Below are 14,395 nucleotides of genomic sequence, written 5' to 3'. Positions count from 1 at the left end.
ATAAAAGGTTTAGAAAACTTGTCTTGAGGGCATGTTTCGTCTTGAGAAGAGACAACTTGGGGATGGGGAACCTGATAAGTCTTCAAATATGCAAAGGGCTGATAAACAGAGGACGATGATCAATTGTTCTCCCTGTCCACTGAAGGTAGGACAAGAAGTAATGGGCTTAATCGGCACGAAGCAAGATTTAGGTTGAATATTAGGAGAAACTTTCTAACTGTAAAAGTAGTTAAGCACTGCAGCAAGCTTCCAAGGGAGGCTGGGATTCCCCATCACTGGAGGTTTCTAAGAACAGGTTGGACACACACCTGTCAGAAAGGGCCTCCGTTTCCTTCGTCTTGCCGCAGCACAGGGGGCTGCACTAGAGGTCACCTTCCAGCCCTCCATTTCCATGATGCCAGGCCCTCCTACAGGAACGATCCACAGGACTAGGGGTCACACACCCTGTTCTGCCCCATCGCTGTGAAGAGGGATTCAGTGCTAGTCACGTGTTTGGTCAGTTTCCCTTGTGTGTCGTATTGGTTTCCCCAGCTGCTCGGCTTGAACGGACTCTTCCTGCCGCATGGAACACGTGCCTAAGATCATTCTTCAACACAGCAGGTTAACTCATGCCACAGATCCCGCAGTGAGGTCAGTGTTTCTATTACACAGGCCTATTCTCTGATGCTTAGAAATCAGCCCTAAACAGAAGCTTGGCAGCAGCTCCCCAAAACTGTATTTTTTCTTAACACGGTTCAAGGGAGGATGGGCCGACTTTCAGAGGTGCAGAGCACCTGCCGTTGCCATTGACTGACGATTTAGCTGAAGGTGCTTAGTACTTCTGAAAGTCAGACCTGGATGCTTTAAGAGACATGAACTTGAGCAAAACCAATTGGAGTTTGCTAGTTTAGAGTAATTTTTATTACTCCTATAATAACCATGAAAACACAACAAACAACAACAAAACAGACGACTGTTATCTCATAAACGGACCTAGTCACTCCTGTGACTTTAGGAGGGAAAGAGAAGAAATTCTAAATAGCCAAGATATATAATCCTGCAAAGTGAATGTACAGTAACCACCTCTCATTTGGGTTTCACTTTGTCTAGATGCAATACGTTGATCGTTTAAATCCTCATATACACAATAAACTGTCGTGATCTCCCAGTGGGGTTAGGGAGATGATACACCTTGAAAGCTTTCTAGCTCCAGGGATGTGACTGATTGGTACATAGGCTGCTGGGACCGGCCAGTCGTTCTGGGGTTTGCAGAAAATGTATAAAGCTGCCTACTTGTCTAGCGATGGATTGAACCGTCCTCTAAACAAGATGCTTTCATCGGGAGGGGCCCTCTAAAGGTTAAGTGCTTGCTGGAAGACACAGCTAGATACTGGAAACTTGGATTACATGTAGAATGAGAAGAGCAGTTTGTCAGGTCAATGACTCCTCTCATTCTCTGAAGCAGCATGCTTGGCACTCAGGATTTCACATACGGAGAGAGGTGACGCTTTAGACTTCTGTATTTGGAGGCCTTTAATCCAAGAGCCCGTCCCTCTTGGGTGTTGCGTGGAACTCTCAACTGGCAAAGCACTTTTCCCCCCTTTTAAATTATCTAGACTATGCAGGACACTGATTGAACCTTGATACTATAGTGATGGGCGTACCAGAAATGAGTAAATTACCAGCCACATTAATCATTCTTCGGTTGAAGTGTGACATGTATCCAAGCAAGGGGAAGAAGTAGGATGGTTTGCATTTCATTGCTGATTATGGCAATACCAGGCTGTTGTCTATCTCAGAAATCTCCTGGGGGAAGTCTGAAGTGTAAATTGCTGCAGTGTTAATAAAATGCTGTCTAAAATACAAACCCCACCAGTCTCCCTAGCTGTGTTTTTACACAAAACATCCTGTCGACTCGCAGACGCCTCTATCAGGGATTTCCCTTTTGCCAACCCAATTTACTTTGTTTGGCTTTTGAACAAAAAAGTGCATCAGTGACATGAAGGGTGGAATGGTACAGACTGTCTGGTGTGGGGAATTTACAAATCAGCAGCAAAACAGAACAAATAAACACAAAATAAAAGCCAATTTAATGCAGAGAATTTATCAAAGAAGCAAACACGCTTCTCGAGTTGCCTCACCCACTGTCATTCTGTAACCAAACGTGCTGAAGGGAAACTAAAATCCCACCACTGCCCCCCCCAAGCAAACATAACAGTGTAGTAACAATTCTAGTGCTCTACAGCAGGAGTTAGCCATTCCCTGTCCCAGCAAAACGCACAACTTTTGGAGAGCATATCGCAGTTATCTTCAGGAATAATGGGAGTTCTCCCGGAACAATGGCCAGTTTCGAGCCACTCATGGGCTAAAGAGCAGAATGTATTCAGCTGCCGGGAGCTCTGGAAAGTGTTCAACAAGAGGAGCTGATTTGGTCCCCACAGAAGATTTGGTGGGAAGGGGGCTCGTCTGATTGTATTACACAGGCAGGGACACAGTTTGTTTTACTCATGTTCAATAATAGTCAAGAGAAGGGACCAAGACAGGAAGTTAGACTCCAAATCCCACCCTCAAGCCCTCATGTTTCAAAGGTATTTAGGTTTGGGGGCTTGATTGGGATCCATCTCTAGTCATCATAATACTGATCAGAACATACACTTCTATAGCAACTTTCACCCTGAGAGATCCCAAAGCACTTTAGTAACCATACGCATTCAGGAATAGAGTACCTGCCACGACACTCTCCACCAATCGCGTCACTTTAATGCAGGGGTCCCCAACCTGGCGCCCGCCGGGGCGTCTAAGTGCGCCCGTGTACTGGCCGGCAGACGAGCATCCGCCGAAATGCCACCGAGAAGCAGGGTCATCCAGATGCATCGCCGCTGAAATGCCGCCGATTTTCGGCGGCAACGCCTCTGGATGACGCTGCTTGTCAGCGGCGACACCTATTGACGTTGCTGCTTGTCGGCGGCATTTCGGTGGATGCGCATCCGCCGCCACGGTCCTCCGTGGCTCGTCGTCTGGCACCCGCCAGACGAAAAAGGTTGGGGACCACTGGTTAATGCATGAGTGGAAATATTAGCATCAGTGTCCTGGCTAAATGACAGTTTGGGAAATTCCATTCTGCATTCCTCCTCCAGTTCGAGGTAGCCGTGCTGTCCGTCTTGTCCTAAACGGTGGTGTGGTCCCGATGGGCGCTGTTAAACAGCTGCCATGGCAGGGACTGAACTCCTGAATGTATGTAGTTAGCCCCCCCGTTTTACACCTCACTGGAATCCCTGCCGCTGAGTGAGAACGAGACGTTGAAGACGGATCCACTGGCAGCTATACAATGAAAGCTTGAGAGCTAGCAGTGAAGTCTGATTCATTAGAGTGCCCGTATTTTGGAGCGAGTTGGAGCTGCCTATTAAGGAGCATAACTTTTCAGACCAATGTGCCCAGCACCTTCCTTTAAAAGAGACGTGCATGCGTCTCTCCTCTCCCCATCTTATTCCACCCTTCCTTTACCCCATTCAGACCCCAGCCTAGTGCATTGCAGGGAGAGAGTTCACTTGGCTCAGTGTTATCTCAGATCTGCACTGGGAATCTCCGGGAAATGTAGTGCATTAAGCAAACCAGAGGTGGCAGTAGCCTCTGAACTTAATTTTTGATCTGCCGGCAACTTGCCATCTCTGGGGCTTCGGGGTGAAGTATCCCCTGTAAGAAACTATTAATCCCCCAGTGACGGGATATTCAGACCCCTGAAAGCAACTGGCCACACAAGGGGGGTACCCCTCTTCCTCTGTCTAGAGAGCAAGCCACAGTTGTCTGGTCTGATCTGCAGACAGGGCTGTCTCTGACAGCTGTAGGGAAATTAAATCCTCCCTCCAACACACTAGAGGGGAAAATCCTGAGAGGGGCCAAGAACCTACAGCTCCCCAAACTCCAGGTGGAGTTGCAAGTGCTTTCTCACGCCTTCAGCTGAAGCTAGCCAGGCCTCCGGTCTTTGCATTGCACTTTGGGAAGCCCTGGTATTCGGGTCTTGAAGAAGCTGGACAGTCTGTCCACTTACCTTTCTGTTTTACAATAAAGACCAAGAAAGGGTGTTTAAACCCCATGCAAGCGGGCCGAATCCTTTCCTGCACCAAATGGCCTGTGATGCTTTCATGTTAGAGAAGTTAGAATGATCTGTACCAGGCCCTATGTACCAGCGACCTTTGATACCAAGTGGCGTTTGCTGACTATAAAGCCCAAGCCCCTGCAGATGCCCCTTTGCTTCTTCAAAAGAAGCTGCAGAATTGCCTCATGTGGGGAAATCTGCTAGCGCCAGCCAGCCACATTTAATCAAACTAGCAATTCATCTCCTGTGGCAACCGGTCTGTTTAGGTCCCAGCTGTAGGTGGTCTTGTAAAACACGCCTGAGCGCAGAATAAATTGAGCATGCGGCGTCATGGAAAGCCTGGGTTGTCAGATGTTCTTCAATGGCTGTGAGTTACACAGAAAGGAGATGTCATCGTGAGCTCGTTACATGACAAGCTGATACAACTTAGACGTGTCCATCACCTTCGAGCAAAGGCTCATGACATTGACAAGATTGCTTTCATATACCCAAAAGATCAATACTGTCAGGATGAAATAATATGTCAGCTGATATGAAGAACTCAACCCTGTCACTGGCAGTCAACAAGCAGGAACACACTCTCTCAAAATAATAATAATATAAAATAAATAAATATACTGCCACCCCCTCAATCATGTTATTTGGACAGGTCTTGTCCTGATCAGTAGATCATCTCCATATTTCTCAGAAGAATGATTCCCTGCATACAGGGTTTATCCCGATCTCAGAAATTCCTCTTCTATTATACTAAATCATCACAGTTAGTCAAACTGTCAGAGTCTCACCCGAAGACTGCGTTCCTTGGTGAACTTCAATATTTACCCCTTGTTTTCCATCCCAGGTCTCTACCCTGAACAGAAATGTCATCAAATACAATGTCACACTACATTCATTTAAAACTCTCCAATCCTGTTTGACTTCAGTGGTTTCTTCTCCTGACCCCAACACTTCTGTGCTAAACCATTTGTTTCTCACTGGGGTTAACTTTGTGTGTTTTTCTTTTTATATATATATATAAAAAAAAAATCAAATCTCTTAATTCTCTGACCCAGAAATCAGAGACAATCCTCATAAAAAACTGGGACAAAGAACACACAGACAGATGCACAGGAAGAGCTTCTGAAACTCCCAAATCTACCCATTTAAAGTGATTTTGATTAAAGAAAGCATTTGCAGGAAAACGGTTACTGCCAGACCTTGGATTGTTTTCTGATCTTCCAAATCTTTCACTTTTAAGTGCAGCTCTACTCTAAAAAGTGACTTTTTAAACCCAGATGGCACAGTGGTGCCCCACGTTTCCCATCTCTCTGTGACTCGAGCACCAGATGTTCTTACTTTACAAGTAAGGGGTTTTTTTTGCTAATGCCAGCCCTGTGAAGTCAATCTGGAATCTGAGAGTCAATCTGGGTACCTTTCATTTCCTGCAGCATCACCAGAAATAAAGGCTTTGCAGGCCAAATTACGCCCTCCACGAAAGCTGTACAACCCCAGTCCCTGCTGTAAATGTGTAAGAGACTGGAAATAAAGAAGGCATCTTGTTGATGACGCACAATCTCTCATGTAGCCTCACCAGTAATAACGCAGCTGCAGGCCAAGCCAGGACTTCAGTTACAGCCATGCAATCCCATTTTCACCCTCAGTCATACCTGTGCCAAATTCATGCCCTTTAATGAGTTGGCAGAGGTGTAATTAACTGGAGCGGAGTTATCAGTACTGTAGATGATGTGCAAGGTGTTATAGGATTCTCTCAGCTGTGCTGGCTCTGCAAGATCTGCCTCTGACGATAGGGGATGGAGATCGGCTGAGTCAGAAGGTGCTGTATTTTACACACTCACTTTCCACATTAAATTACAATTTAATGAGGGAGAATGACAAAGGAGCCAGATCGCTTTCTAATTAAAATAACAACTGACATGGATACAGCAGTTTCCCAGAGCACGTTAGGAAAAGTGAACACACTTGTATGGACAAGCCCGCAGACATGCAGCCACCAAGTTATGCAGAGCAGAGAAAGAAAAGGAAATGTTAGCCAGGGAAGCCAGTGCAAAGCCCACCTCTTATTAAAAGGGACGGGGGATTATCCACACCATACCACACAACGCAAGCCGGACATTGGCTGGTGAGGGCTTATCCAAAAGTCTCCTCTGCACACACACACACAGGAATGGAATTATCTCCACTGGGGGAAAACTGCCTGGACCCTGGTGGGATTTTAACCCTGTGACTCCAAGGAGCCCGGGGACAGATTCAGAGGCGACGTGTAAGGTGGTGTCAGTTACACATGCACAAGTGGACCTACGGTGGTAGAATTTACAATCCAAAGGGGCAGAGCAAAGCATAAGTTAATAGCACTGTGTGCTGGGAAGAATCAGGTGGGGTCTATTTTAACTTACACTTCCTGTTGGCTGATTTTCCTACTGTGCCGGTCTCCTCCAGCCCTTCCATGTGTCAGACTCACTACCCAGACTCCCTTAGGTGCGGCTGGCCAAGGCAGCACTTACACCACTTCACACACGGCCTCCAGATTTGGCCCTCGGTGTTTCACATTCAATGCTCGAGTCCAAAAATAAAGGAGAGAGAGAGAGACGGCCGGGGGAGGGGGTGAGTCTAATGAATACCCATCAAGATCCCTTCACCAGAACTGCTGGAAAGCTGCCAACACCACGGCTCCACGCACTGGCTTGGAACCATCACTAAAAGCAGAGTCTCATTATATTGAGTAATTTAGCTTAACTACCACCAGTAATTCAAACTGCCGGGCCCACAATAGCGACTGAGCACAGGACTAAATTGCATTACAGAATCTGGGGGCGGATGGTCTCAAATTTAAAAAGGAAGTAGCAGTTCTAACCAGGCAGAGTGTTAATACCAGATTAAATGCTTTCACAGGAGCCGGTCTGCTGGAAAGCTCCCAGCCAACCCTTTGTCAAGCTAATGTAGTCTGCATTGTACCTTGGCTTCAAGAGGAACCTTAAGATGTAGCCAGTGTCTATATTCTTACATGGAAACCTAACATTCTTCGCAGAAATACTTGGAACCTGGAATGAAATAATATGTCAGCTGATATGAAGAACTCAACCCTGTCACTGGCAATCAACAAGCAGGAACACACTCTCTCAAAATAATAATAATATAAAATAAATAAATATACGGCCACCCCCTCAATCATGTTATGTGGACAAGTCTTGCCCTGATCAGTAGATCGTCTCCAGATTTCCCAAAAGAATGATTCCCTGCATGCAGGGTTTATCCCGATCTCAGAAATTCCTTTTCTGTTATACTAAATCATCACAGCTAGACAAACTGTCAGAGTCTCACCCAAAGACTGGTCAAAGAAAATAAGGAATTACAATGATAGGGGAGGCCAAGCAAAGCTCTTTCCCAATATGCTGTCAGACTGATCGCATTATTGATTTGGCTCTCCCAGAGGTTTTGTCCAGGAAGATTTGCCAGTTCAGGATGGAGCCCTAACTTGCATGTATTTTCCCATTAGCAGCGACAGCAGATCAGGAGGATGTTGATTTCTTCTAACATGAACTATAGCCTATTTCGGTACTAGGGGCTGGGTTTTATTTTTTGTTTAATGACTAATCATCTCGAGCTTTGGGCCGTAAAATGAATGTGCCGTGGTGACACTGCCGCCTTTAACCTGCATTTAAATGCAACAGCATGGCAAAGCCTGTATCTGCCGTGGGAGGCAGCGGGGAGAGAGATGCTTGGCAAAAGAAGGGAAGGATGATGTCGGACGGTGAAAGCCACAGAATTGCTGCTGCTGTGCGATCTGCCTGAGCAGCTCTGAAGTCAGACGGGTCCTTTCAGAGACAAAGAGCCAGCCCCTTTCTTCCCATGCACTCTGATGCAGATTTTGCTTTGAAAACAGTGCGGGAGGAATGCACTGCACCGAATGCTAGTTCACCCCGTCCCTGTAGGAACTCCCTCTCCTTCCCCCTACCCATTCTTCAGCTCATCCACAGAGAAACCTGTGTACCCATTAGAGCCCCGCTGGCTGGAAGAGCTCTATGCCCATAAGTGTCTTTCAGCTGGAAAGCAGGAACAAAGGCAACAGGAGTCCTGCCTGCCATGAGAACAAAGGAACATTTGGTGGGGATGGAGGGAGGAGAGTAGTAGGAGGAGGACGGTTAGTCCATGGCCTCAGTTAATGAATGCAAATGTCTACATTGCCCCTGGAACAAATTCCCTGGAAACAACACAGGATGACATTGAATGTACAGCAAAGAGAGAAAACTCTTTCCATAGACAAGGTAGTGCAGCCAGCACATGAGCCAGCTGCAAAGCGGAGCATCCGACATAACAGATGGCCCCTTGGGACACGACTCTAGATTTTGGGAGAAGGGAGCGTCTGCAAACCTAACAGCGTTGCTGGAACTCCCGTTTAATGTGTCGCCCGGTAGCAGGTCCCTCATACACACCCTAGGGACATCACAGTCGCTGCAGCAGCCCCCGCTGCCAGTTTGGATATTGCAAACCGTGCTCTGTTTGGACATCAATCCAGTTCAAAGGCACTCATGTTTTGCCCTAACTTGATACACAGATTGTCCCAGCAGACAGCTTCTGTGACGACTTTCCAGCATCCACAGCACATCATAACACGGCCCAGCTGCCAGGAGCTGGCTTTTAACAGCAAGCGCCGAATTGTTAAAACAGCAGGATCTGCAATATGTCTCCAGGTCAACCCCCTTAGCATACAGGTTTACCGAGCTGGCCTTCATGGAAATCAAGGTCTGCAGACATCTCTCTCTTAGTGCCTGATTCAAAGCCCCCTGAAGTAAAAGAAAATCTTGGTACCCACTTTACTTCTGACATACGTAACCTTTTTGCATGTGTGATGCCAGAGGATCTCAAGTCAAATGATCACAGAGCCGTGAGTAATTAATATATAAACTGTGCTTTAGACACTGCATCAGATACGGTCTTCTTTTTTATATATTTAAAAAGGTGGGGCAGGTCAAAATGATCAGTGTCAAACTTCAGAAACAATCTCTTCATATTGAAGGACAATTTCAATTCCTCATTCTTTCCTCCCTCTCTTTGTGAGGTTAGCTAACAGAGAAGAAGAAGAATAAAAATACGTAGCAACCAAGCTAGATTCATGCATAGGGCAGGATATTCCAGTGGTAAACATCAATCGATATCATACTGCTGTGGACAGTACTCTAGCAAGCTCTGCCTTTGAATTATAGCCTTCTTTGATTTTGCTGAAGTTTAATCTGGCCCCTGCTTTGTATAGCAGCACTAGATTGGCGCATCCCACTCAGCTTCACAATTTGGTTCTCTGTGCCTTTGTCCGCCTGGAAAAGCCTTTTTAGCTACAATTTGCAGAGGAGGGAAAAATCAATTCAAACGGCACACCTCTGTCGACACCGTGCTGTATTTACTGCAGAGAGTTGCTGGGGGAGGCAAGGGGGGAGGGGATTTGTCAAAGGTTAGTGGTGCTTTCTATTGCCATGGTTTCATGTTTCCTCATTTTCAAATATTTGGTCGAAATGCCTCATAGACCCTTAATTTCTTATTTGCTGCATAGAGTGGATATCAAATAAATCTTCCTAAAGTGTCTACTTCAAACAGGGGGGTTTTCCTGACAACCCCCTGAAGAACTGTCTTCTCCTTGCTGCTGATTACTGGGAATAAACAAAAGCCGTCTTTATAGTCAGACTTCTGCTTAATTCCATCAGCGATGCAAAACCAAGGAGACTAGACTGATCCGCCACACATGCACAACTGGCCATGGGAGCTGCACACACATTGGAGGGGAGAAGTCAGAAAGAGACCCATTTTAGATCATCTAGTGGATGTTCCCCTGCTTAACTGAGGATTGTTTTTAAAAAGCGTAGTACCCAATAATTTGTCCCATCTGAGGGGGCTGTCATCACATCACATCTATGCACACCCTGTGTCCGCGGGGATCCCACAATTCACTGCCACGAAGCAGTCTGAATGTCACAGGCACTGGATTGCAGCATCACTAAATGAATTCTAATGGGTCAGAGACACTGACTCAAGGAGAGTGAATTTCTATTTACACACAAGGCATCTTGTTCTTGAATGCACTTTGTAGATGGTTTTCAATCCAAGATCAGCTGCAAACAAGTAAACCTCAGAGGTTTAAACGCAGCCATAATAAGTATTAAGCCATGTTAAGCGTAGCAGCTCTCTCTCACAATGTTTAACTCTTAAGAGCTCCATGTGACACATACCGTAGCAGGGGGAAAAATCAGGTTGACTAGTTTACAGAACATTTGATTTAGCTCTCTCGGGATGCAGTACCCACCCATCTGCCACTTACATTAAATATTCAGTTCAGCTTTAGCACTTGGGTAGAGGTGACCGTTAATGCACAATGATTGTGCAGCAGCACTTTGCTTTCACACATGCTTTCTGGGTGGCTCTTGTTCGAGGAATTGATGTGAACAAATCCCTTCTGGATCATAAAACAGGTGCTCAGAAGTAGCCACCAGTAATGCCTGGACTGTGATTCCATCACAACACCTGGCTTTACAGCAAATAACAATGATCATGAAGTTCCTGGTATACGGTTTTGTTTAAACCAACCCTGTGAAAGACCTGCTATGCTGAAAGGTTCCCCTCGCCCCCTCCTGGCAGCTGTGCCCAGGAGTGAGGTAGCATCTCGACACGACAGTCACTGAATTTCCTAAAGCTGGAGGGTACGATCCAATTCTAGGATCTATCACTGAATCCTGACCTAAGTCCTAACTTTGCTAACACCAATCTGGAACGAATCCAGCCGTGTGGCTTTTTTCGTTCTTTGAGATGTGCCTTCTTTTACAGAGCCCAGGCTAGCATCTTGCACAATAAACTTTTCTTTCTTCAAGAGAAAAGTCTGGCTCTCTCTTTAGAGGGTGTAATGTTAAGTTGCCATGGAAGTGCCAGCACAGCGATCAAGCAGGGGCAGTTCCCAGCCTGCCACTAAAGAGCTTTGGGTTCCTAGCTGTACCACTGAAACAGAGCAAGTCCCTGGGACAGATCATAGCACAGGAAGCGTGGCTGCAAAAACCAGCATGTATTTTGATAGCTTATTTCAACCAGATCCTCTGTTTGGATCTGATTTGTAGTAGGACCCATTGAGACGCATAAGCGGTCTCCACAGAGATTCAGCCTGCTGGAGCGTTTCCTACTCAGAATACATATTTTCAGTCTTGCATCTGAAGAAGTGAGGTTCTTACCCACGAAAGCTTATGCTCCCAATACTTCTGTTAGTCTTAAAGGTGCCACAGGACCCTCTGTTGCTATTTTCAGGATTGTTATTTGGTGGTTGGAGTTTATTTACATATTTTAATTCCAAGCCAGAACAGCCTCTCCTTAAAGAACCGGAGAGTCCAATGTCAATCTTAGTAATACGTTGCTTTCAAAATTCCGTGCAGGCTACTATTATTAATGGACTAATAAATCTGCGGGGCACAGAAACTGGAAACAGGTGATGGATTTCAGCTTCCAGATTTAAGGCGGGGGGTGGGGGGGGACCCGGTTTCCTTTGCAGCTTCTGAAGAGAGAGGCAGCAAAGGAGCTTGTTTGGCAAGCTGCACCGTGATCCCCAAGCTCCAACAGCCATGGAGAGCCCTTCCATGGGGGAAAAGCAACGCTGCTCCTCCAGCCCCAAGCTAACCACCGTCCCTCCCCAGCACCAGGCTCCATCCTCCCGGGAAACAGAAGCGAGTCTCAGCTCCATGGTACAATGGTTGCTCCAGAGAATAAGCAGCCTATTCCCCAAGAGGCGGTTTAACCCTCACTGGACCACCCCCGCCCCAAGGCAAGACAATCCCTCCTCTGCCCCCTTCCAGCATGCGAGAACGCGCCGGGCTTTGGGGGGAGGATGGAGGGATGGACGCCCAGGCTGCACCGTGAAACGACGGGGACCCGGTGTGGCTGCAACTTACAACTCCCAGGTTCAGGTCATCGGCCGTAGGGGTCGGCGCCGCGGAGGTTTCCTGCCAAGCCAGCCAGACGGCGATGGTCAGAAACATTTCCCGGGAAACCCCACTCTGCCTGGTGGCCACGGTCCACAGCAGCATCCCTCCTAGTCCCGCGCCGCCTCCCGCTGCCGCTCCCAGGGCAGGAGCCGACGCCGGGCTCCGGCGATCTGCGGGGGCACCGAGGCGGCGGGCGGCATCCGAGCGCGCAGCCGCCTCCTCCCCGGGCTCCAACTTTCCCGGCTCCCGCCGCTCTCCAGCCCGGGCGCTTCCCCCGCGCAGCAGCAGCCGGAGCCGGGCTCCGGGGAGAGGGGAAGTTGCTTCGGGCCCCGCGGCTCCGCGCCTCCCTCCCCGGGGCAGCGCAGCGGCCACACGCCAGCCGCCCCCGCCAGCAGCCCGGCCGCCTCTGCCCGCAGCCCCAGCCCGGCCGGCTCGCAGGGAGGAGGGGCGGAGCGGCTCCCGGGGAAGGGGCGGGGCTCAGGAGCACGGCGGAGGGGGGGACCCCGCGCGGGAGGGAGCGGGGGCTGCCGGGGGGGGCGCTGCGGCCGCGCAGCCCGGGGGGGAGACGCGGGACCGGCCGGGGGGACGGCGGGGCTTTTGCGATCCTGCACCGCCAGCAGCGGCTTCCTCGTTGCAGCCGCGGCAATAGAGCGCCCCCGAGCCCGGCCGGCTTCTCCGCCTCCCCTTGCTCTGAGCAGACGCTGCCCCGGGGCAGCTCCCCAGGAGGGTCCGTCCCCTCCGGCAGGGCCTTTAGCCCGAAAGAGAAACACCCCCTAGCAACTTCTCTGCACTGAGGGGGAGGAAAGATCAGGCTGCACTTGGCTGGGGGTTAAGGGCTGAGGAGATCTGAGTTCAGGTCCTGGTGCCCATACAGGCTTCCTGTGTGACCTTGGGCAAGTCATGGGATCCAAGACCCACTGCAATTGTCTTGCCCTTGGCCTCAGAGGACTGGGGCCCAGGCTCTTCATACCTCCATGCACCTGTTTCTTCCTTGGTCTGTCTTGTCTCTGCAGACTGAGAGATCTTTGGGGCAGGAGCTGTGTCTTCCTGGGGGTTTGTGCAGCACCTAGCGCAGTGGGGCCCCAATCTGGGTTGGTGAATCTATGTGCTGTCCTAGTAATAATGAAAAGTAATGTTTGTTTGGGGCGTTTGTCCCACTGGGTATTGTGCAGAGCAAAGATTCCATGGAGGAAGGGGGGTGGATTAGAGAAGCACCATATAAAACCCATATCTATCCCTGTATCTGATCAGAGAGAGACACCACGATAGCACAATGTTCAGTGACAGGTATGCAAGGTCTTATTTTTATGCCACCTACAACATTGATCATGGAGTCTGTGCTTATTAGTAAATAATGAGTTGCCTTGTTACCTATCAGATAAAAGCAATCATATAATTTCTTGGGAGGTGGAATAGTCCAGCGGTGAGGGTACCGAGCTGGCAGTCAGGCCACCCCGCATTCCAGCCCTGGCTCTGCTACTGGCCTGGTGGGTGACCGTGGGCAAATCACTTCCCTGCTCTGTGCCTTAGTTTCCCATCTGTAAAAAGGAGGAGAATGTTGCTGACTTTCCTTTGGGATCTTCAGCTGAAAAGATTAATATACAAAGGAAAGAGCCTGCTAGAAAAGGAAGATCTGTGCAGTACCTTTCAAACATCCCAGTGGTTCATTTCCAAAGCCAGCTGTTTACAGAGGGTATGCCTGTGTGGGGTGCAGAGGGGAGGAAAGAAGAAACAGGATTTGACTCTCCCAGAGGGAGAGTAACTTAAATCAGAACATGGGGTGGCCTCTCACTTAGATTTAACAGCTTCTGTTTTCTCTCTCTAGACAAAACGAACCATCCATGTTTCTGATGCACATGTACAAATTAATTTTAATAATTTAAATTCTTGCAGGGCAAGAGATACTTGCTCCAGGCTAAACTCTTAAAGGGTCTTTTCAGCATCACTCTCGGCCTAGGAGCTGCTTTCTTTTCCACTCTTCAGTGTCAGGGCCCTGAGCACTGACAACTCACAGACAGTGCTCTGAACGGCTGCACACATCCCTCCCTGTTCAGGTCTGCCCTTCTTTAGCGAGAGGAACAGTTACAAAACCATCGGGCACCCAAAATATATGGCCTGAGCCAAAGCCCGCTGATGTAAATGGGAAGTTTCCTGCCTGCTGGAGCGGCCTCCCTGTACTTTTCCATCCATTTTCATTTCTCATCCAAGGACATAGACCGTGGAGCCAGGGAGGCACCACCAGGGCCAGGGCCCAAGCACTTTTAAGCAAGTAACATCTCCTTACTCTTTGGCTCCTCTCCCTGTCAATAGCATTTCTACAGGGCTGCAGGCCTCATTCCTGGCTGATGGGAACACTGTTGCCATTTCAGTTCTT

General features: G+C 48.5%; 1 protein-coding gene across 1 annotated transcript in view; it reads right to left on the bottom strand.

Annotated features, from left to right (window-relative positions):
* MMP17 (matrix metallopeptidase 17) overlaps nucleotides 1-12,123 on the bottom strand; it is a 111,305-nt gene extending 99,182 nt beyond the window's left edge. Inside the window, exon 1 of the mRNA XM_026656940.1 lies at nucleotides 11,989-12,123. Within this exon, the coding sequence (XP_026512725.1) occupies nucleotides 11,989-12,123 (135 nt within the window). The remainder of the gene's footprint in view (nucleotides 1-11,988) is intronic.
* Nucleotides 12,124-14,395: the final 2,272 nt, after the last annotated feature.

Source organism: Terrapene carolina, unplaced genomic scaffold (genome assembly GCF_002925995.2).
Source record: "Terrapene carolina triunguis isolate 2854851 unplaced genomic scaffold, T_m_triunguis-2.0 Scaffold234, whole genome shotgun sequence".
NCBI classification, from domain to species: domain Eukaryota; kingdom Metazoa; phylum Chordata; order Testudines; family Emydidae; genus Terrapene; species Terrapene triunguis.
This window is presented reverse-complemented; position numbering and strand designations above follow the sequence as displayed.